Source organism: Petromyzon marinus, chromosome 42 (genome assembly GCF_048934315.1).
Source record: "Petromyzon marinus isolate PM22_M1 ecotype Great Lakes invasive population chromosome 42, UKy_Petmar_22M1.pri1.0, whole genome shotgun sequence".
Lineage (NCBI taxonomy): Eukaryota > Metazoa > Chordata > Hyperoartia > Petromyzontiformes > Petromyzontidae > Petromyzon > Petromyzon marinus.
In genome coordinates this window covers 1749526-1771899 of record NC_133708.1, presented here as the reverse complement: position 1 = coordinate 1771899, position 22374 = coordinate 1749526, and the positions used below count along the sequence as shown (strand labels likewise).

At 54.0% G+C, this 22374-nt stretch overlaps 1 protein-coding gene across 2 annotated transcripts in view; it reads left to right on the top strand.

Moving 5' to 3' along the window:
• The window catches only part of LOC116951105 (metabotropic glutamate receptor 2-like), an 87723-nt gene extending 70803 nt beyond the window's left edge, over window positions 1–16920 (top strand). The window contains exons 5-7 of one of the 2 annotated variants that reach the window (XM_076073419.1): window positions 1434–2554; window positions 7166–7436; window positions 14617–16920. In XM_076073419.1, coding sequence (XP_075929534.1) covers window positions 1434–2554; window positions 7166–7436; window positions 14617–14693 — 1469 coding nt within the window. In that variant the 3' untranslated portion in view covers window positions 14694–16920. Of the gene's footprint in view, window positions 1–1433; window positions 2555–7165; window positions 7443–14616 lie in introns of both variants that reach the window. The other variant, XM_076073417.1, reaches the window with a different exon arrangement.
• The last annotated feature ends 5454 nt before the right edge of the window (window positions 16921–22374 follow it).

Below are 22374 nucleotides of genomic sequence, written 5' to 3'. Positions count from 1 at the left end.
CAGTATAGTACACAAAATCCGTGATCTAATCCCATCTGTGAAGGATGTCATTCCTGACATGCAATATCCTGGAGTCTACAAACTAAGTTGCACATGTGGTAGGTGTTACATTGGGGAAACGAAACGACATATCTCGGACCGTATTCGCGAGCACAAGGCAGATCTGAAACACGGCAGAACCAATACCTCCACTGTGGCTGATCATTGCTATAACGCTGTGGGCTCTCGTGATATTATTTTTTCCAAGACCAAGGTACTCTGCAAACCTTCGGGCTACTATCAAAGGTTTGTTCATGAAGCCATCCAGATATATAAACATAGACGTAACTTCAACCGAGAAGATGGATACAAATTGAGCAATCATTGGAAGGATGTTATTAACCTGGTAAAACCTTAACTGCTTTATGGTGTTGCCTTCATATCTGCATCTCCAGTTTCTTCAGCCTCGCACTCCCAACCCCGCTCACTTCTCCCCCCCCCCCCGCTCTACTGGCATTTTACCATGCTCGTGCCTTGCTCGCCCTGTAATCCCTCTAGCTTGCAGCACTCCACTCCCCCTACCCCACAGCCTACTCTCTGTCTCTCCTCCCTGGCTCCTCCCCCCTCTCTTACCTAAATAGCCTCTTGTTACAGCAGCCCTTTTGCCCACTTCAGCAATTGTTTCTTGCTGTGGTTGTCCCACCTGATGACGGACGCTTGTGTTGCGCCAGAAACGTCGTGATTTAATTAATTTTATGTTATACCTACGTGACTTTACCAAAAGAACTAAAGAGTAAGAAGAAGATATGTTATATCTGCTTCCGCGGGCCGTTCTATAGAGACCATAATGTCATTTGAACAAGAACGCATCTCAGTGGTAGATTTGCTATGTCTCCTTCCACGTGCCTGTTCTGTAGAGACCAGAGTGTCACTTAAAGAAGAGCGGATCTCATTGGTAAATCTGTTACGTCTGCTTCTGAGGGCCGTTCTGCGCAGACCAGAGTGTCACTTGAAGAAGAACGCACCTCAGTCGTAGATCCGTTATGTCTACTTCCACTGGCCTGATCTATAGAGACCAGAAAGTCACTTGAAGAAGAACGGATCTCAGTGGTAGATATGTTCTGTCTGCTTCTGCGGTCCGTTCTGCGTAGACCAGAGTGTCACTTGAAGAAGAAGGGATCTCAGAGGTAGATATGTTCTGTCTGCTTCTGCGGTCCGTTCTGCGTGGACCAGAGTGTCACTTGAAGAAGAAGGGATCTCAGAGGTAGATCTGTTATGTTTGCTTCCAGGGGCCATTCTGACCACCGCTCCACGAGGTTTCCGAGCGGCCTCCCCAACTCGTGACAACGCGATGCCACTGGCAGCGGTGCGATCGGTGATCAGATTGGGAAGAAAACAACCAACTGCTGTCCCTCTGCTCCCCTACACCCCCCCGCCCCCGCCACCGGCCGCAGCTCCGTACCGCTCCCCCGGCTCCGGCAAGGTGCGCCTGGACGCGAGCGGCGAGGGCGTGGTGCGCTACAACATCTACGCGTTCCAGCGCGACCCGCCGCGGCGCCACCACCACCGCTACGTGCGCGTGGGCCACTGGGACGAGGAGGCCCTGCGCGTGAATGCCACCCTCGTGGCCTGGGCCCGCCACGGCGGCGCGCCGCCCGCGTCGCGCTGCAGCGAGCCGTGCGGCCCCGGCGAGGCCCGGAGCGCGCGGCCGCCCGGCGACGCCTGCTGCTGGTCGTGCGCGCCTTGCCGGCCCCACGAGTACCTCGCCGACGAGGCCACGTGCCGGGACTGCGGGCCGGGCCGCCGGCCCTCCGCCGACCTCTCGGGGTGCCGCGACATCCCCGCCGAGCACCTGGCGTGGGGCGACGCGCCGGCCGCCGCGTCCGTCGGCTTCGCCGTGCTCGGCGTCGTCGGCACGGCGCTGGTGGGCGCGGCGCTGGCGCGGCACGGCCGCTCGGCGGCGGCGCGGGCGTCCGACCGCGGGCTCTGCGGCGTGCTGCTGCTCGGCGTGGCGACGTGCTACGGCACGACGTTCGCGTTCGTGGCGCGCCCGTCGGCGGCCTCGTGCGCCGCTCGCCGCGTGGGCCTCGGCACGTCGCTGGCGGCGTGCTACGCGCCGCTGCTCGCCAAGACCGTCGGAGCGGCGTGCGGCGGCGGCGGCGGCGGCGGCGGCGGCGGCGGCGGAGGAGGAGGAGGAGGAGGAGGCGGGGGGGCGCGCCGCCTCCGCTTCGCCGGTCCCGCGTCGCGGCTGCTCCTCTGCCTGGCGCTCGTCGCGGGCCAGCTGGCGTCGGCCTCCGTGTGGCTCGTGGTGGAGCGGCCCGGGGTGGTGCGCGACGCCTCGCCCGAGCGCAGGGAGCGCGTGGTGCTGCGCTGCAACGTGCGCGACTCCAGCGTGCTGGCGTCGCTCGCGTACGACGTGCTGCTCGTCGTGCTGTGCACGCTGTACGCCTACAGGGCGCGCAAGTGCCCCGAAAACTTCGGCGAGGCCAAGTACGTCGCCCTCACCATGTACACCACGTGCGTCGTCTGGCTCGCCTTCCTGCCCATCTTCTACGCCACCGCCAGCGACTACAGGGTAAGCGCGCCTCTCGATCGGCGATGGTTGCCGGCGCCGCGCAGTAACCCGCTCGCCCGCTCGCTCTCGTAGAGGGAGAGGGACAGAGGGGGGAGGGGAGGGCGACTCGGAGGTGCCAGGAGAAGGAACCTCAGACGAGGAGCTGGAAGGCAGCAGCAGCATCTGGCACTACCAACAATTGCCCAAGCTCTGCGGTCCTCTATATGCGAAGATGGTATCGTCCAATCAATGAGGGTTTCAAAGTGGGCGAGCAAATCGGAGTAAATACCCGTACCACCTTTCCCCTGGCGAGCCAGGAAATAGCACCGTCTCAACAGTTAAGGAAGATGGACTAGATGGAGATTAGTCCACACTTTGCTGTACCGCGAGCCAGGGTACAGCTCCCCCTCAGCACTCACGGGCAGAATGGAGTTTCACAGCCCATCTGTGGGGTGATCCACCAATCCTCGCTGCTGTCTCCACGACACACACAGGCAGCAGTCACGTGCAGCAGCAGCAGCAGCGTAGTCACCACTTGTCACAGAGCACGGTTACGTTTCACTCGAGAGCTCAAGAAACGCGAGAGGATGAGTCTCATTTGCACCACCGTGATTACCACCACCACAGTGATCACCACCACCGTGATCACCACCACCACCGTGACCACCACCACCACCAACGTGACCACCACCGTCATCACCACTACCAACATCACCACCACCGTGACCATCACCAAAACAGACAAGAGTAAATAACAAATATATTAAAGGTTCAGCAAAGAAGCAAAGATAAATCAGAGCAAAAAAACCCAACGGCCTGGTCTCGTGAGCAATTGAGAATATCTCACAACCACGGGTCACTGTTATAAACACAATAATGAGTTTATAATCCGAGTAAATTACCCATTTGAGGTGTGATAGATCTGTATCAAGGGTGACTGGGCCAGCCGATAGACACGGCAGCAAGAGTTACAAATCCATTAATAAAACACGATATAAAATATTAAAGAGATTAAAACTGGACGATCTTACAAAAACATTGAATGTTCATTCGTGTGTGCACAACGTGCGTTTAAAAGAGTAGAGTGATATGGCAGGTTGGTGATCCCCACAGAAATCTAGGATTTCTCTTTCAAACCGCTCTTCGTGTCTTCAGCTTGTTACCCTTCTCCTGCGCCTGCACAGTACATACGGGAGAAGGTCGGGGTTTGGCTCCAAACCGTTGCAGCAAAACGAGGGTATATACAAGAGGGGAATCGAGGTTTCGCGAGCAAACAATCCGGGACACGCATCGCAGAGCACTTTTGGGGATTTCGTGACGGTATGAACACGCCCGTAGGTACCCTATCACGGCCAACCAGTTGCCTCTTAACCTGTTCATGCCTCCATCCCCTGGGGGTGGTGCGGGACAAGCCCCTTCCCAGAACCAATGGGGTTGCAGGCTCCAGCAGTGGTTAAGAACCACCGCGAGCAACGATGGTGGACGTGGTGGACGCCACCGCGCGACACGGACAATCGGGAAGGAAAACTCCGACCCTCTGATTGGGCCACTTAACAGGGGCCTGGAGAGGGGAAATTGGTTAGAGGCAGCGAAACTTGAAGGTGATTGGAGGTCGAAATGCAGAAATGGAAAGGGTGGGAAGCGGAGGGATAATTAACGTAGAGGGGGCGGTTGGGATCCGTGAGGAAATGTGGGATGGTGATTGGTTGGAGGAGGAAGCGGAGGGTCCAAGAAGCTTCGGGAAAGGGAGCTTGAGGGATATATAATTGGGGAAGCGACGGAGTTCCCTCTCTGATTGGTTATTGGAAAGCGGAATTGGTTAGAGGCAGGGGAACTTGAAGGTGATTGGAGGTTGAAAAGCATGAATGGAAACGGAGGAAAACGGAGGGAAACGGAGGGATGATTGACAGGGAGGGGCGGTTGGGATCTGTGAGGAAACGTGGGACGGTGATTGGCTGGAGGGAAAGCAGATGATCAAGGAGGCTCCAAGAAAGGGGGCTTGAGGGAGGGTAACTTGAAGGTGATTGGAGGTAGAAATACAAACACGGAAAGGGCGGGAAACGGAGGGATGATTGACGTGGAGGGGCGGTTGGGGATCCGTTTGATAAAGTTGGACGGTGATTGGCTGGAGGAGGATGCGGAGGGTCTAGGAAGCTTCGAGGAAAGGGGGCTAGAGGGATATTTATTAGAGGGGGAAACGCGAGGTTTCGGGAGGCTCGGAGCGAAGGGAAATCCTGGAAGACCCGTGCCTGTTTCGTGCTGGAAGATATAAAGACGACCGCGTGTCAGGCATCTGATAAATAAATCAAAGATCTTATCGATGAATATCGCCCAACGTGAGCTCACCCGTCGCAGCAGCAAGGGCGGCAGCGAGTCGGCTCGGGAAGATGATGCTGACTCTGCTCTCGGCACCAATGATGACGTCGAGTTAGACAACAAACATGACACACACACACGTGTAGGGAGGTGGCTGTTGTAATGGCGTGTGTAAAGAGACGAGGTCATACGAGTCACATGGGCATTGGTAGTCTATGGACAATGTTAGTATGTCGGTAATGTTAGTTTATGGGCAATGTTAGTCTATGGGCAATGTTAGTATGTGGGTAATGTTAGTTTATGGGCAATGTTAGTCTATGGGCATTGGTAGACTATGGATAATGTTAGTTTATCGGCACTGATAGCTAGTCTATAGGAAATAATAGTCCATTGGCAATGTTAGTCCATTTGCAATGTTAGTCTATGGGAAATGTTAGTCTGTGGGTAATGTTAGTATATGGACAATGTTAGTCTATGGGAAATAATAGTCAATTGACAATGTTAGTCTATGGGCAATGATAGCCTAAGGGGAATGTTAGTCTATGCGCATTGTTAGTCTATGGGCAATGTTAGTCTATGGGTAATGTTAGACTATGGGTAATGTGAGTCTATGGGCAATGTGAGACTATGGGTAATGTTAGTATATGGGCAATGTTAGTCTATGGGCAATGTTAGTCTATGGGCAATGTTAGTCTAAGGGCAATGTTAGTCTATGGGCAATGTTAGTCTATGGGTAATGTTAGACTATGGGTAATGTGAGTCTATGGGCAATGTGAGACTATGGGTAATGTTAGTATATGGGCAATGTTAGTCTATGGGCAATGTTAGTCTATGCGCATTGTTAGTCTATGGGTAATGGTAGTCTGTTTCACTATTTGTAAACAGACGCTAACCACTGCGCCACCGCTCCCAACCCCCAAAAGACACAGCCAAAGATCCCCCCCATAGCCTTAACAGACTGTTGGGGCAAGTGCTGTTAGCGAGCACTATTAAGACCGGCACGGCACAAGAGGGGGTGGGAGCCCAGCATCGCACCCGGCCGCCTTTGTCTTCCTCTTCTGGATGGGCGTCGAAGAAAGACGTCCACTGCATCGTGCACTTTGAGATGAGCTTCTGCGGCCATCTGGAACGCTCTTCCTATCGATATTCGGAAGCCACTGGAGCTATGCACTTCTAAATCGTCATCTAACTTGACAAACTAATTTCTTCGGAACTGCTTGTTGTGTTAAGTTTGTTGTCCTTCCCCCGCACTTCCAGTTAGCACGGTTGGAAACGTACGGTAAAAGTGGCGATGTTCACACACTGCAAAGGGTACTCATTTGAGGCTGAGTCGACCTAGGGGTAGGCCCAGGAAACAGTTCAGATCACCACCACCACCGTGATCACCACCACCACCACCGTGAGCACCACCACCACCGTGACCACAACCACCACCGTGATCACCACTACCACCACCATCGTGATCACAACCACCGTGATCACCACAACCACCGCGATCACCACCACCACCGTGATCACCACCACCACCGTGATCACCACCACCACCACCACCACCACCGTGATCACCACCACCAACACCGTGATCACCACCACCACCGTGATCACCACCACCGTGATCACCTCCACCGTGATCACCACCACCGTGATCACCACCACCACCGTGATCACCACCACCACCGTGATCACCACCACCGTGATCACCACCACCACCATGATGACCACCACCGTGATCACCACCACCGTGATCACCACCACCGTGATCACCACCAACACCGTGATCACCACCACCGTGATTACCACCACCGTGATCACCACCACCAACACCGTGATCACCACCACCGTGATCACCACCACTGTGATCACCACCACCGTGATCACCACCACCAACACCGTGATCACCACCACCGTGATCACCACCACCGTGATCACCACCACCGAGATCACCACCACCGTGATCACCACCACCGAGATCACAGACCATCGCCGCAGAGCCCACGTGCTTTGCCACTACCTCGCCTGGTACACAGAAGGTCGTGGGCTCGATCCTGACCCTGACCTCTGCTGCTGCTGCTGTATATTTGGAGTTCGCGGCGTCTCTCTCCCCGTGGATTTTTCTGTATTTGGCTCCTACCATGAATATCCACGTGATGACGATGATGATGATGATGAGCCCACTTCGTTGACCTATCATTTGCGATGGCCACGTCAGGGCTTCTGAAAAACGAGCGACGTAGCAGCTCAGTCGTGGGGGGGTGGGGGGGCTTACCTGGTGACACGAACACACGAAGACGCCGGGTGTCTGTTGGCTCTCCGCAGGTGCAGACCGCCTCCATGTGCGTCTTTGTGAGCCTCAGCGGCTCAGTGGTTCTCTGCTGCCTCTTCGCGCCCAAGCTTCACGTCCTGCTGCGGGAGGAGCAGCGGCTGCGGCGGGAACAGCAACAGCAGCAACAGCAGCAGCAGCGGGAGGAGCGAGGCGCGTCGAGCCCGGCGGCACGAGGGACGGAGATCGCCGCAAGCGGCGCGGCCACCGCCGCTGCGCTGTCGTGGAGCCGCTTCAGCGTCGGCGGCTCCGTGACGTCGCAGCAGAGTGCGGGTGACCACGGCGGCGGCGGCGGTGGTGATGGTGGTTGTGGTGGTGGTGGTGGTGACGGTGGTGGTGGCGGTGGTGGTGGTGGCGGTGGTGGCGGTGGTTGTGGTGGTGGTTGTGGTGGTGGTGACGGTGGTGGTGGCGGTGGTGGTGGCGGTGGTTGTGGTGGTGGTGGCGGTGGTGGCGGTGGTTGTGGTGGTTGTGGTCATCGTGGTGGTGACGGTGGTGGTGGTTGTGGGGAGCGGTGGTGTAGCGGTTAGCGCTACGCTGCGCTACGAACCCGGCGACCCGGGTTCGAGTTCCCACTCACGGCCAACACCGGTGACGATTATCTGCACCGGTCTTGGGCCTCCCCTAGGTCGACTCAGCCTCAAATGAGTACCCGATGCGGTGTGAAAACATCGCCACTAGGGAGACAAAGGCGGTCGGGCGAGGTGCTGGCCACCCACCCCCTCGTGTGCCTTGCCGGCCTTCATAGGCGCTCGCTAACAGCATGTACAGTTTGTTAAGGCTACACGGGGTAGCTTTTGTCATCGTTGACGGTGGCGGTGATGAGGAGGAGGTGGCAGTGGTCGTGCCACCGCTGCCGCCACCACCATCACAGCCACCGCCACAACCACCTCGTCAAAACCACCTCGTTAAAACCACCTCGTTAAAACCACCTCGTTAAAACCACCTCGTTAAAACCCAGAGCCGCGACACGATCATCGCCACGACCTCGCCGCTATCATCCTCATCATCATCGTCACAGTGATTGCCAGGAGCGGGGAAGACGAGGTGAGGAAGGAGACGAGTTGAGGGGGAGACGAGGTGAGGGGGTGACGAGGTGAGGGCGTTGACGCTGTCTAGGTTGGGGGGGGGGGGGGTTGTGACGAGTAGCAGAGTGAGTTTACAAGAGATACGGCTCCCTGACAGGATGGGAGGGTGGCGGCGGTGGTGGTGGTGGTGACGATGAGGGGTGAGTTGGGGTGGGGTGGCACGCGACCCCGGCCTTCTAGAACGAGGTGGGGTGGGGGGTAGATTATGGCCTGTCAGCCAGGGCCTGTCAGCCTCCTGATGACGCCCTCACTCGAGGAGTCCATTACCGGTAATTACCGTGGGGATGCTGCGCCCGTCGTTCCGCTGACACGCGCCGCGATCCTGGGGGGGTGGGGGGAAGGGGGGGGCTAAAGTGGGGAGGGGCGAAGTGAAGGAGAGCGAAGTGGGGTGGGCGATCCCTGCAATGATCATTTTGTACCTCCGATTAGCACGGTTGGCTACGTACGGTACGAAAGAAATTCAATATATGAACACGCTGCCCATCGATGCAACACTGCCCCACAGACTCAACACTGCCCATAGACTCAACACTGCCCATAGACTCAACACTGCCCATAGACTCAACACTACCCATAGACTAACACTGCCCATAGACTCAACACTTCCCCATAGACTCAACACTGCCCATAGACTCAACACTGCCCATAGACTCACCACTGCCCCATAGACTCAACACTGCCCATAGACTCAACACTGCCCGTGGACTCAACACTGCCCATAGACTCAACACTGCCCGTGGACTCAACACTGCCCATAGACTCACCACTGCCCCATAGACTCAACACTGCCCATGGACTCAACACTGCCCATAGACTCACCACTGCCCCATAGACTCAACACTGCCCATAGACTCAACACTGCCCATAGACTCAACACTGCCCATAGACTCAACACTGCCCGTGGATCCATACTCTTTGGTTCTATTGGGTAAAGTCACGTAGGTAAAAAATTAGAACTGCCCGTGGACTCAACACTGCCCATAGACTCACCACTGCCTCATAGACTCAACACTGCCCATAGACTCAACATTTCCCCAGAGACTCAACACTGCCTATAGACTCAACACAGCCCATAGACTCACCACTGCCCCATAGACTCACCACTGCCCCATAGACTCAACACTGCCCCATAGACTCAACACTTCCCCATAGACTCACCACTGCCCCATAGACTCAACACTCCCCATAGACTCAACACTGCCCATAGACTCAACACTGCCCCATAGACTCAACACTTCCCCATAGACTCACCACTGCCCCATAGACTCAACACTCCCCATAGACTCAACACTGCCCATAGACTCAACACTGCCCATAGACTCAACACTGCCCATAGACTCAAAACTGCCCATAGACTCAACACTACCCACAGACTCAACACTGCCCATAGACTCAACACTGCCCGTGGACTCAACACTGCCCATAGACTCACCACTGCCCCATAGACTCAACACTGCCCATAGACTCAACATTTCCCCATAGACTCAACACTGCCCATAGACTCAACATTGCCCGTAGACTCAACACTGCCCATAGACTCAACACTGCCCATAGACTTAACACTGCACATTGACTCAATACTACCCATAGACTCAACACTGCCCATAGACTCAACACTGCCCATTGACTCAACACTGCTTTATAAACTCAAGACTGCCCATAGACTCAACACTGCCCAATTGACTCAACACTGCCCACAGACTCAACACTGCCCCATCGACTCAACACTCCCCATAGACTCAACACTGCCCCATAGACTCAACACTACCCATAGACTCAACACTGCCTGTAGACTCAACACTGCCGTAGACTAAACACTGCCCCATAGACTCAACACTGCCCGTAGACTCAACACTGCCCATTGACTCAACACTGCCCATAGACTAACACTGCCCATAGACTCACACTGCCCATAGACTCAACACTGCCCATATACTCAACACTGAACATTGACTCAACACTGCCCGTAGACTCAACACTGCCCCATAGAATCAACACTGCCCCATAGACTCAACACTGCCCCATAGACTCAACACTTCCCCATAGACTCACCACTGCCCCATAGACTCAACACTCCCCATAGACTCAACACTGCCCATAGACTCAACACTGCCCCATAGACTCAACACTTCCCCATAGACTCACCACTGCCCCATAGACTCAACACTCCCCATAGACTCAACACTGCCCATAGACTCAACACTGCCCATAGACTCAACACTGCCCATAGACTCAAAACTGCCCATAGACTCAACACTACCCACAGACTCAACACTGCCCATAGACTCAACACTGCCCGTGGACTCAACACTGCCCATAGACTCACCACTGCCCCATAGACTCAACACTGCCCATAGACTCAACATTTCCCCATAGACTCAACACTGCCCATAGACTCAACATTGCCCGTAGACTCAACACTGCCCATAGACTCAACACTGCCCATAGACTTAACACTGCACATTGACTCAATACTACCCATAGACTCAACACTGCCCATAGACTCAACACTGCCCATTGACTCAACACTGCTTTATAAACTCAAGACTGCCCATAGACTCAACACTGCCCAATTGACTCAACACTGCCCACAGACTCAACACTGCCCCATCGACTCAACACTCCCCATAGACTCAACACTGCCCCATAGACTCAACACTACCCATAGACTCAACACTGCCTGTAGACTCAACACTGCCGTAGACTAAACACTGCCCCATAGACTCAACACTGCCCGTAGACTCAACACTGCCCATTGACTCAACACTGCCCATAGACTAACACTGCCCATAGACTCACACTGCCCATAGACTCAACACTGCCCATATACTCAACACTGAACATTGACTCAACACTGCCCGTAGACTCAACACTGCCCCATAGAATCAACACTGCCCATAGACGCAGCACTGCCAATAGACTCAACACTACCCATTGACTCAACACTGCCCATAGAATTTAGCATTGAAATAACTAGGCGAATTTAGCATTGAAATAACTGAGTGATTAGCTTGTGACTGGTCACAGAAATGGCTATGTTGAAGTCAAGGCCTACACATCTGAGCTATTCACAGTAGACTGGGTATACAATACAATATATAATGAATACTATATAGTGAACAAATAAAAAACTATAATATAAATTACCTCAATGTTATCAATAAACTCTATATTATCCAATCAGCTAAGCTACCCACAATAAGTCGTTATATATCACAATGCTATATGGCGAAAAAATGGGTGGATTCTTACCCTCAACTTTAGCAACACGGACGAGTTCATCCTGGTCGGAACAGAGGAGGGGGAGAGAGACAGCTGCGAGGCGCTGTTATAATCCATGTTGTAAACCATACCATTAACCGTGGTGTGAGAGGTATTAAGAGTCAATGCCAGCGAAAAAGCTGCGGTCTGAAGGTCATCGTAAAATACAATTAATTAAGAACGGAAATGGTTTCAAACATCTTTCCAATGGTTACTAAGCCAGAATCCATCTTCCCGGTTGAAATTGTCTCTGTGCTTGTATAAGTGAATGGCCTCATGAACGAATCTCTCATGGTAGCCGGTTGGTTTGCAAAGAACCTCCGTCTTGGAGAAGTCAATGTCATGTGAGCCCACTGAATTATAACAGTGATCTGCCACGGCAGAGGAGTTCGTTCTACCGTGTTTCAAGTCTGCTTTATGTTCGCGGATGCGGTCCGAGATATGTCGTTTGGTTTCTCCAATGTAGCTACTACCACAGAGGCACTTTAGTTTGTAAACGCCCGGGTATTGTATGTCTGGAACAGCATCTTTTACAGATGGAACTAGATCACGGATTGTATGTACTGTGTTGAATCGGACCTGGATCTTGTGTTTATTCACTATCATATAGTAAACCGATGTGAAAAAACCTACGTCTAAATTACATCAATATAATAAATGTACTCAATATATTCTTCAATAAGCTGGGTAAGAATCCACCCATTTTTTCGCCATATAGCATTGTGATATATAACGACTTAGTGTTGGTAGCTTAGCTGATTGGATAATATATAGTTTATTGATAACATTGAGTTAGTTTATATTTTAATTTTTATTGGTTTACTATATGGTATTCATTATATAGTGTAGTGTATACCCATGCAGTTACTGTTAATAGCTCAGCTTATTGAAGAATATATTGAGTACATTTATTATATTGATGTAATTTAGACTTGGGTTTTTTTCACATCGGTTTACTGTATGATAGTCGAGTTGTTGCAGCCCCTTTGGTGTCCATGTACTAGGTGCCTTTGTAGATGTGTAGGTTTTGACTTTAACATAGCTATTTCTATGACCAGTCACAAGCTAATCCCTCAGTTATTTCAATGCTAAATTCTCCTGTTTGATTTATACTAGGTGCCTCTGTGGATGTGTAGGCTTGACTTTAACATAGCCATTTCTATGACCAGTCACAAGCTAATCCCTCAGTTATTTCAATGCTAAATTCTCCTGTTTGATTTGTACTAGGTGCCTCTGTGGATGTGTAGGCTTTGACTTTAACATAGCTATTTCTACGACCAGTCACTTGCTAATCACTTAGCTATTTCAATGCTAAATTCTCCTGTTTGATATGTAAACCCCTTTGTCAAGGCGCCTCACTTCTCTAAACCAGCTTAAAAAACGCTACGAATCTTAACAACGTTCATTGAAGCTCTATCGTCCCGACAGGTCTGTTCCTTTCACCTGAAGAAGGCCACTTGTGTTGTGGCCGAAACGTCGTGAGAATTTTATTGTGTTATTTAATTTAATTAATTTATTTCTTTATTCTCATTCTACGTGACTTTACCGAAAGAACCAAAGAAGACTCAACACTGCCCAAAGACGCAACACTCCCCATAGACTCAACACTGCCCATAGACTCAACACTGCCCGTGAAGTTCCGTCTGTCACCTGTTCCGTCTGTCATCTGTTCAGTCTTTCATCCATCCAGTCTCACACTTGTTCAATCTCTCAACTGTTCCGTCTCTCACCTGTTCCATCTCTCACCTAATTCGTCTCTCACCCGTTGTCTCTTACCCGTCCAGTCTCCCACCTGTTCAGTCACTCATCTGTTCCATCTCCCACCTGTTCTGTCTCTAACCTGCCCAGTCTTTCACCTGTTCAGACTGTCACCCGTCCAGTCTCTCACCTGTCCAGTCTCTCACCTGTCCAGTCTCTCACCTGTCCAGTCTCTCACCTGTCCAGTCTCTCACCTGTCCAGTCTCTCACCTGTTCATGCTCTCACCGGTTCAGTCTCTCACCTGTCTAGACACTCACCAATTCAGTCTCTTATCTGTTCAGGCTGGCGTACGAGGGAACTTCGGGTCCAATGCGCGAGATATACACTCGTGCTGTTAATCGTGTTCATTATTACCACCGATATCTTAATCAAAATCATCACCGCAATTAATTGAACGGGGAAGTCCCCCGCTTAATGTGCAGTTGCACCGCCTGCGCACTCGACAGCTAACCCACTGCAACCATCATTGCCCCAATCGTCTTCACCACCGCCGCCACCGCCGGCACCGCCATCGTCTGTAACCGCACTCGCCACTGGTCACGCGCACCTCAAGGGGGCCCGGTCCGCTTCACGGCCGTGCGCCGTTTGACAGATCCACGCTTCGGCGTCATCCGCCGGAGCGGGAAGCCATCGCGCGCCCGGCGTCGCGTCGCTCACTCAGGATGATCACGATCGTGGGGCGGCCGTCTCTCCCCTCCACACCACCACCACCACCACCCTCGTGCGGCAGGCACCGGGCAGGAGCCTCGCTCTCCAGGGGAGCCCCCAGACTCTGCGACGCTTTCCTCGGGGAACAATCTCAGCATCCATAATCGCGGGGATTTTTTTGGGGCTACATCTCGTGAATATAAATGTGTCGTTAAACACTCCAGCACCCGACACAGCCAACTAGTAAGATTTGTCACGTAAACAAAACATGCCGATTAGTTGCTACTTCAGCACGAACCGGTTGTGTGTTGCAGAGCAAACCCACAGCATTTACAATTTGAGTACGACATTTCGCCAGTAATTACAACCAGCATCATGAAGCGGACAGCCAGATTTGTGGGGAAATCCTCCTGTTTAGTTCCATTATATAGAGGGATAGATGTGATGATAGATGTGATGATATATGTGATGAATAACTAGCCGTGTCGGGTGGTGGCGCTTTTCACGACACATTTACATTCACGTGATCTCACCCAAAAAAACCTCTTTTGGATGATATTGGTCGCAAAATCCTACTGCGTGTTAAATAATCTCAGCATCGCCCCGACTTGAATTACCAATCACGACCTTGCCCACTCTCTCTCTCTCTGAATCTCACTCTACCCTTCAACCCCCCCCCCTCGCTCCCCCTCAGTTCCCGCGCTCCCCCCGAGTGACCCCGCTCTGTGCAATGGACACGAAGTTATCGACTCCACCACCTCCTCGCTGTGAGCGCTCTGCTCATCGGGAGAGAGAGCCCTCTCACGGCGCTGCCAGCGGAGTCAACTCTCTCATGGCTGCTCAAGTCGGGTCAACTCTCTCACGGCGCTGCCAGTGGGGTCAACTCTCTCACGGCGCTGCCAGTGGGGTCAACTCTCTCACGGTTGTTCCAGCGGGGTCAACTCTCTCACGGCGCTGTCAGCGGGGTCAACTCTCTCATGGTCACTCCAGCGGGGTCAACTCTCTCACGGTTGCTCCAGCGGGGTCAACTCTCTCACGGCGCTGTCAACGGGGTCAACTCTCTCATGGTCACTCCAGCGGGGTCAACTCTCTCACGGTTGCTCCAGCGGGGTAAACTCTCTCACGACCACTCCAGCGGGGTCAACTCTCTCACGGCTGCTCAAGTCGGGTCAACTCTATCATGGCGCTGCCAGCGGGGTCAACTCTCTCATGGTCACTCCAGCGGGGTCAACTCTCTCACGTCTGCTCAAGTCGGGTCAACTCTATCATGGTCACTCCAGTGGGGTCAACTCTCTCACAGCGCTGCTAGCGTGGTCAACTCTCTCAAAGCAACTCCAACGGGGTCAACTCTCTCATAGCCACTCTAGTGGGGTCAACTTTATCATGGCTGTTCCAGCGACGTCAACTGGTCAGCTGGTGGTGGGGATCGGGGTGGGGGGCGGGGTGAGCAGGAGGGGTTCAGGTGCCGGTACTATGAAAGTGGTGGGGTGGGAATTCATACATGGGAGGACCCACCCCGCCCCTCCCTCCCCCTAAATCCCCCGCTAACCCCCCTGCCCCTCCCCCCTCACATTCCCCCGCTAGCCCCCACCTTCACCCCTCCCCCTGCGAGCGTGTGGTTGAGGCTCAGAGTGGCGGAGTGACCGCTCGATGACCTGGCACCCACACACGGGAAGAGGACGTCGCCCCTGGCACTGTGCGTCTCTGTCAAGCAGCTATCGTCATCGTCATCATCATCGTCGCCATCATCGTTTCCGTCATCACCAACATCATCATCATCATCGCCGTCATCATTTCCGTCATCATCGTCATTGTCACCGTCACCACGATCCTGGCGTGCCTCTTCTCCAGCCCCCCCCCTTCCCCCCGAGGTGACGCCGTTCCTGTGGGCGAGTGTGGTCCTCGCTGTGTATGCGATGGTGAGAACAAAGCCAAGAGTGACCCTCAAGTGCGTAGTCCTGGACGGCTGCCATAGAAACGTGGAATTTACACCACCACCACGGGCTCAGGGGCCACCACACAGCACCACGCTCGACTTAAAGAATCCGACAAAAGACATTCGCAAACATTCCACATCTCTCGTTCACATTTCTCTAGAATTTGTATTTATTTTTGACTCAACGACTCGGGGAGTCTATGGGCAGTGTTGGTCTATGGGCAGTGTTGGTCTATGGGCAGTGTTAGTCTGTGGGCAGTGTTAGTTTATGGGCAGTGTTAGTCTATGGGCAGTGTTAGTCTATGGGCAGTGCTGGTCTATGGGCAGTGTTAGTCTATGGGCGGTGTTGGTCTGTGGGCAGTGTTGGTCTATGGGCGGTGTTGGTCTGTGGGCGGTGTTGAGTCTATGGGCAGTGTTGGTCTATGGGGAGTGTTGAGTCTATAGGTTGTGTTGGTCTATCCCTCCCTATGAGCCACGTTCTTTCGCAAAGACGACGGCGATCACAGCCCTCCTTCCATCCAACCTCTGTCCTTAAGATTTTACTCAACAGCCCTGTGGTGGAATCTCCTCCCAGTGGCATCCAATAGTTCTGAACCCTCTCGTGGACCTCGATGCTTAGGTTGTTAACTCTCCCCCCTGCCCGCCCCCCTCATTGGGGGTGTCTCTCTCGCCACATTGCCCATGTCTCGCCTTCTCACGAGGGCGAACGCCATCGGATTCGCATTCGCTGCCAGCACTCCGCGCCATTGCTGCCGCGTCGCTTTCTCGCGGACGCTCAAGAAGCCCCTCCCCCCCGGTGACGTCGCTCATGTGAGCCAGTGACGTCGCTCATGTGGGGCGTCACCGTCGAGTGGCCACCGGTGTCGCCGCCTACAGTTTGCCAAGTGACCAGGGAGCGCTGTGGGCGCTGCGTGGGGATCCTGCCACGTGAGTTGTCGGGACGAGGTTGGGTTTTTTGTTAAGACTTTTTAAACTTCTCAAAAAAAATTTGTACAATTTTTTTTCATTTTTTTCCAATTTATTTCACAATCTCTTTACTTTTTATATAAAAAAAATTCCCAATTTTTGTAGTTTGTTTTACTTCTTTTACTATTTTTATTTTTGTCGCACCATTTAAAAAATTAGTTTTAACTTTTTTTGCTCTTTTAATTTTACGAGGTAAGGGCCCCCACCACTGAGCTGAGACGTAGCTCTTTTTCAGAAGCCACAAATTATAGCTCAACGATAAGTGTGACGGCTTATCATCATCGTCATCACGTGGAAATGTATAGCAGTAGCAAAATAACTCGATTCTAAATGCGGAGGGGAAAATCCCAAGGACCCGGAGAAGAATTCACGCGACCACGAGGAGAGAGAGAGATACACCACAAACTCCAAATATACAGCAGGCGTCGGGGTCGGAACCAAATCCACCACCTCCTGTACACCAGGCGAGGTAGTTAACATCTCCTAGCCACCGTGGCGAGATGTTAACTGCCTGGCTGAGGTTCAGGCGAGCGCAGGGAGGAGTGATGTTCGCTTGCGCAGTCTTTGGGCGGCCGGGCTGAGTCCATCGCACCCGGAGTCGAACCCACGTGTCACAGCTGTTGCTGGCTCATTCTCTGACAATGGCTTCATCGGACCTCTGGGCGACCCCGGTACAATTCCACGTGTGTTTGTGTGTGCGTGTGTGCGTGTCTGTATGTGGGATCTGTAGTGTAGTCACGGTTAGTGCTACGCTGTGCAATGAACCCAGCGATGCGAGTTCGATTTCCGCTCACGGCCAACACCGGTGATGATTATTTGAAGTGGGCGTCCCCTAAGTCGACTCAGCCTCAAATGAGTACCTGGTGCGATGTGTAAACATCGCTACTAGAGAGACAAAGGCGGCCGGGCGTGGTGCTGGCCACCCACCCACTCGTGTGCTATGCCGGCCATAATAGGTGCTCGCTAACAGCACTTGGCCCAATAGTCTGTTAAGGCTATAGGGGAGATCTTTGATCTTTGTTGTTGTGTGTGGAGAGCGGTAGTGTAGCGGTTAGCGCCCTGCACTATTAACCCAGTGTCTTGCGTTTTTTTCCCGCTCACGGCCAACACCGGTGGCGATTATCTGAACCGGTCCTAGGTCTCCCCTAGGTCGCCTCGCAATCAAATGAGTACCTGGTGCGGTGTGTAAATCATCGTGACTGGGGAGACAAAGGCGGTCGGGCATGTTGTTGGCTACCCGCTGCCCCCGAGTCTACCATTCTGGCCTTCATAGTACTCGCTAACAGCACTTGCCCAAACAGTCTTTTGAGGCTATACGGGGGATCTTTGTCTTTGTGTGTGCGTGTGTTTACGTTTTTGGGGAGCGGTAGTGTAAGCGTTTAGCGAACTGTGCTCCAAAGCCAGCCACCCGGGTTCGATTCCCGCTCACGGCCACCAACACCGGTGACGATTATCTGAACCGGTCCTGGGCCTACCCTAGGTCGACTCGGCCTCAAATGAGTAACTGGTGCAGTGTATAAACGTCACCACTTAGGGAGACGAAATTCGGCCGGGCGTGGTGATAGCCACCGTCCCCCCTCGTGTGTCGTGCATGCCTTCATAGGTGCTGCTCGCGAACAGCACTTGCCCCAACGGCCTGCTGAGGCTACATGGCGGGGGGTCGCTGTGTTTGCGTGTTTACGAGCGGCCAGGTTTTGATGGATTTGTTTTTTGTTCCAACTCGCTGGGACTCCGGCCCGTTGGGGTTTTCGCGTTTTTCCGCCCGCGGCAGAGGTTCGCCGGTTCGATTCCAGCGGTCGCCCTGGTTAATGCTCTCGGGTCGTGTGTTATTGACTGCGGCATTACGGAGTGTAAGGTAAAGATTTCCCGGGAGTAGGCCATTGCGTGCAGGCGTTGGCAGTCCATATTTGAGAAATTGCACGACGCGGACTTCTCAATTGGGATTATGCGGAGTGGAAATGTACGTCAGCTGGTAACGCCGTGCGCTATACCCGCTCACTTGCTCTCGTAGGGAAGGAGGGAGGAAGGGAGGCAGGGAGGGAGGGGGAGGGAGGGATGCTTAGAGGCACCAGGAGAGGAGGAACCACAGACGAGGAGCGGAAAGGCAGCAGCAGAAGCAGCCGCGCGGTGACCAGGAACCGCCGCCACCGACAATTGTCCCTCCAAGCTCTGCGGTCCTCTCTACATGAAGGTGTTATCGGGAAATTTACGCGTGGGAGCAAACCACAGCACCCAGAGATGAACCATGCGTGAGAGGGGGCAATGCTCAATCCCCACACTGAAGGAACAGGTGGGAGTCTGCAGTTTTACTGAACGTGAACCGCCTTCTGCTGGCGACACAGGGCTATGGCTCCTCCTCGATGCCCGGCCACGGGTAAGAATGGAGCATCCGTGTGTGATCCACCAACCCCTCACTTGCTGCTGCCTCCAACCGCCGCCCGCCTGTCGCGCCAGCGGCCACCGCGTGGGGGCCCCTTCGCTCGCGACAACTTCGTTGGAGGAGAGAGCCACGGGACAAGGCTCTCCTGGGTCAACAACCAGAATCATCAACAACAAAAGTTCAACAACCCGCGTGGCGAAACCCAGAATCAAAAACCAGGTTGATGAGCGGCACTGGCTCTATTTTCTCCGACACGGACATAATGGACCCGTTGTGACCCCCCTTCTCCTCTCCGTCACACCCCCCGAGAGTCACTGGTGGAAGTGTTTCTTGTGAGTCGTCCCTGCTGTGTGTGTGGTGATAGCGCTGCCGGTGCTGCTGGTGCTGGTGGGGAGCGATTGTGTAGTAGCAATTGGCACGCTGCGCTACGAACCCGGCTACCACCCCGAGTTCGATTACCGCTCACGGCCACCAAACATCGGTGACGATTTATCCGGCCTGGGAATGGGCCTACCCTCCTAGGTCGACTCAGCCTCAAATTAATTCCTGGTGCGCTGTGTGTAAAAAAAAAACATCGCCACCGGGGAGACAAAGGTGGCCGGGCGTGGTGCAAGGCTACCCACACCCTCGTGTGGCGTACCGGCCTTCATAGGTGCTGCTCGCTATCACAGCACTCGCCCCAACAGTCTGTTCAGGCTTACACGGGGATCTCTGTCTTTGGTGTCGTGAGTTGGGAGATATTCCCACGTATTGAATCAAGGTAATCAGCACATAAATGATGATGATGATGATAACACCCCTCGACGCGTTGACAAAAGAAGCGGACGTGTGTCGATGATGCGAGTGTTGTGATTTCGGTGAAAATGGTTTAGTTGTCTGTGTGTGCGTGTGCACAGTGATTGTGAATGTTTTATAACGAGTCGCAGTGTCGGCGAGAGGGAGATCGGAGCGGACATCGATGCTAAGCAGGTTCTGGGGCTCTCTTTTTCTCCTCCACTCTCTCTCTCTCTTTTTTTACGATCAGATGAAACAAGAAGGTGCTCGGTGTAGTCGTCACTTTGCTTTGTTCATCGTTTCATTTTTTTTAATGCTTTGCTTTATGTAAACCTCCACCCCCCTTTTAAATGAAAGATTTAACAAAATATTTCTTGCTCTGCTCTCCTTACCCCTTCCCTCTCTCTCTCTCTACCCCCCTCTCTGCCCCCCCTCTCTCTCTCTACCCCCTCTCTCCCCACTCCATGTCACTCTCGCTCTCTCTCGCTCTCTCTCTCGCTCTCTCTCTCGCTCTCTCGCTCTCCCTCTCTCACTCTCTCTCACTCTCTCGCTCTCTCATTCTCTCTCTCGCTCTCTTTTTTTTTACTTCGACAAGTGCTACATCTGCACGCAGCCCTTCTCGCAGTCAATCGGCCTCCGAAGGGTAGCTCATATCTGCATACAGAGCTCTCTGTCATCTGCCACCGAGCATACGGCCTCCTCCAGCGCCCACTGCTCCTTGAAGGCCGGCACGGCGTGGGTCAGCCGCGCATGGCGGAACTCCAGCCCACACACCCTGGCTCCGACCAGAGCATAGAAGATGCTCAGGCTGCTGGCCGGACGTTCCCCTCCAGGGCCACCTTCCTCGCCCTGTATATGGCGAGCTTGGCATAGCCGACGAGCATGTTGACCAGCCCCTGAAGATGTTGGGGTCCGTCGCCATTCGGGTATCCAAAGATGAGGACTGTCGGGGAGAAGTGGAGGCTAAACTTTAGGAGGATGTTTCTCAGGACCTTGAACAGCGAGTCCAGGCTCTTGCACTCCACTTATTGGTGCGCCACCGCCTCCACTTTACCGCAGAACCGGCACTCCGGGGACGTGTTGGTGAAGCGCGCCAGGGAGGTGTTGGTGGTGACGGTGCCATGGGCAATGCTCCAGCTTAGGTCGCCGATGCGGTTGTACGTCGGTCTGCAGTAGAGTTGCCTCCAGCGAGGCCTCTCCGGAGAGATGCAGGGCAGGGCTTTCCTCCAGGCATGGTCCTTGTGGCTCCTCAGGGTGTCTTGTTGGTGAAACCGGACCATGTAGGAGTAGAGCACCTTCCTCTTTACATTTGCGAAGGCCAACTCTGGTAGGTCTTCCAGCCGGCACAGGTTGTGATTCACCTTTGCTTGTCGGCATTGGCTATGCAGTGGCACGATGGAGAGCTCCGGTGGAGGGGGACCGAGAGGGGCCTCATCATCCCCAACGCCGATGGGGGGCATTCTCCCCGCTGCCGCTGAGAAGGCCCCCTTGGCTTCGGCCAGGATCCGGGCAGCTACCCGGAGCGACTGCAGCCCTGTCTTTGCGGCTATGTCTGCTGGTCCGAGCCACCGGCCCCGTGTTTCAGGCTTCACCAGATCTCCCATCCTGGTGAGCCGCGCGTTGGCGAGGCGCCTCTCCATGCCTGAGGTGGCGGTGGTGGATGGCAGCTTTGTCTGTGGGTTCCTGAGGATCGGTTTGAAGACCAGATCCTCGGCCGATCACGGCTGGTTCAGCCTGCTGATGGCGAGGGAGCTCCACGTCTGCAGGACGCTCCTGTAGAAAGGTGGCAGCTCTCCCAGTGGGAGACCCTGTAGGACCATGTAGCATAGTTGTTTGGAGCACTGCAGACCCCCCAGCTGTTTCAGGAGGAAGGAGGCCGTGACGCTCCAGGCTGGTGCAGGGGCGGCGTGCAGGAACTTTTGCGCGGCCTGCAGTCGGAAGGTGGCCAGCTGACTCCGCACACACACCGGCCCGTAACCGCCCTCGTCCAGTGGCAAAGCCAGGACCCCAGCCGCGACTCCGGTGTCCTCCGCCCGACCAGAAGAGGTCGAGAACTGGCTTCTGAAGCGCGTTGACGAGGCTCATGGGGGGGGGGGCGGGGGGGGGGGTGCAGGGAGAAGAGTCGGTGCCATAGCATGGACGTCACCAGCTGGTTCACCACCAACGTTTTTGTCCTGAAGGTGAGGAACTTGCACAGGCGACTACAGGTGACCAGCCGCTCCTTCACCTTCTCCTCCAGCTCGACCCAGTTCCTCTGCGGTGGTTCCTCATCTGGTCCGAGGAACACTCCCAGGTGGTGCAGCGATGTTGTGCTCCAATTGATGGCTTTTACCTTCTCGGGACACTCGGCCATGTCCCACGCTCCAACCAGCAGGCCGCTGCACTTTTGCCAGTTC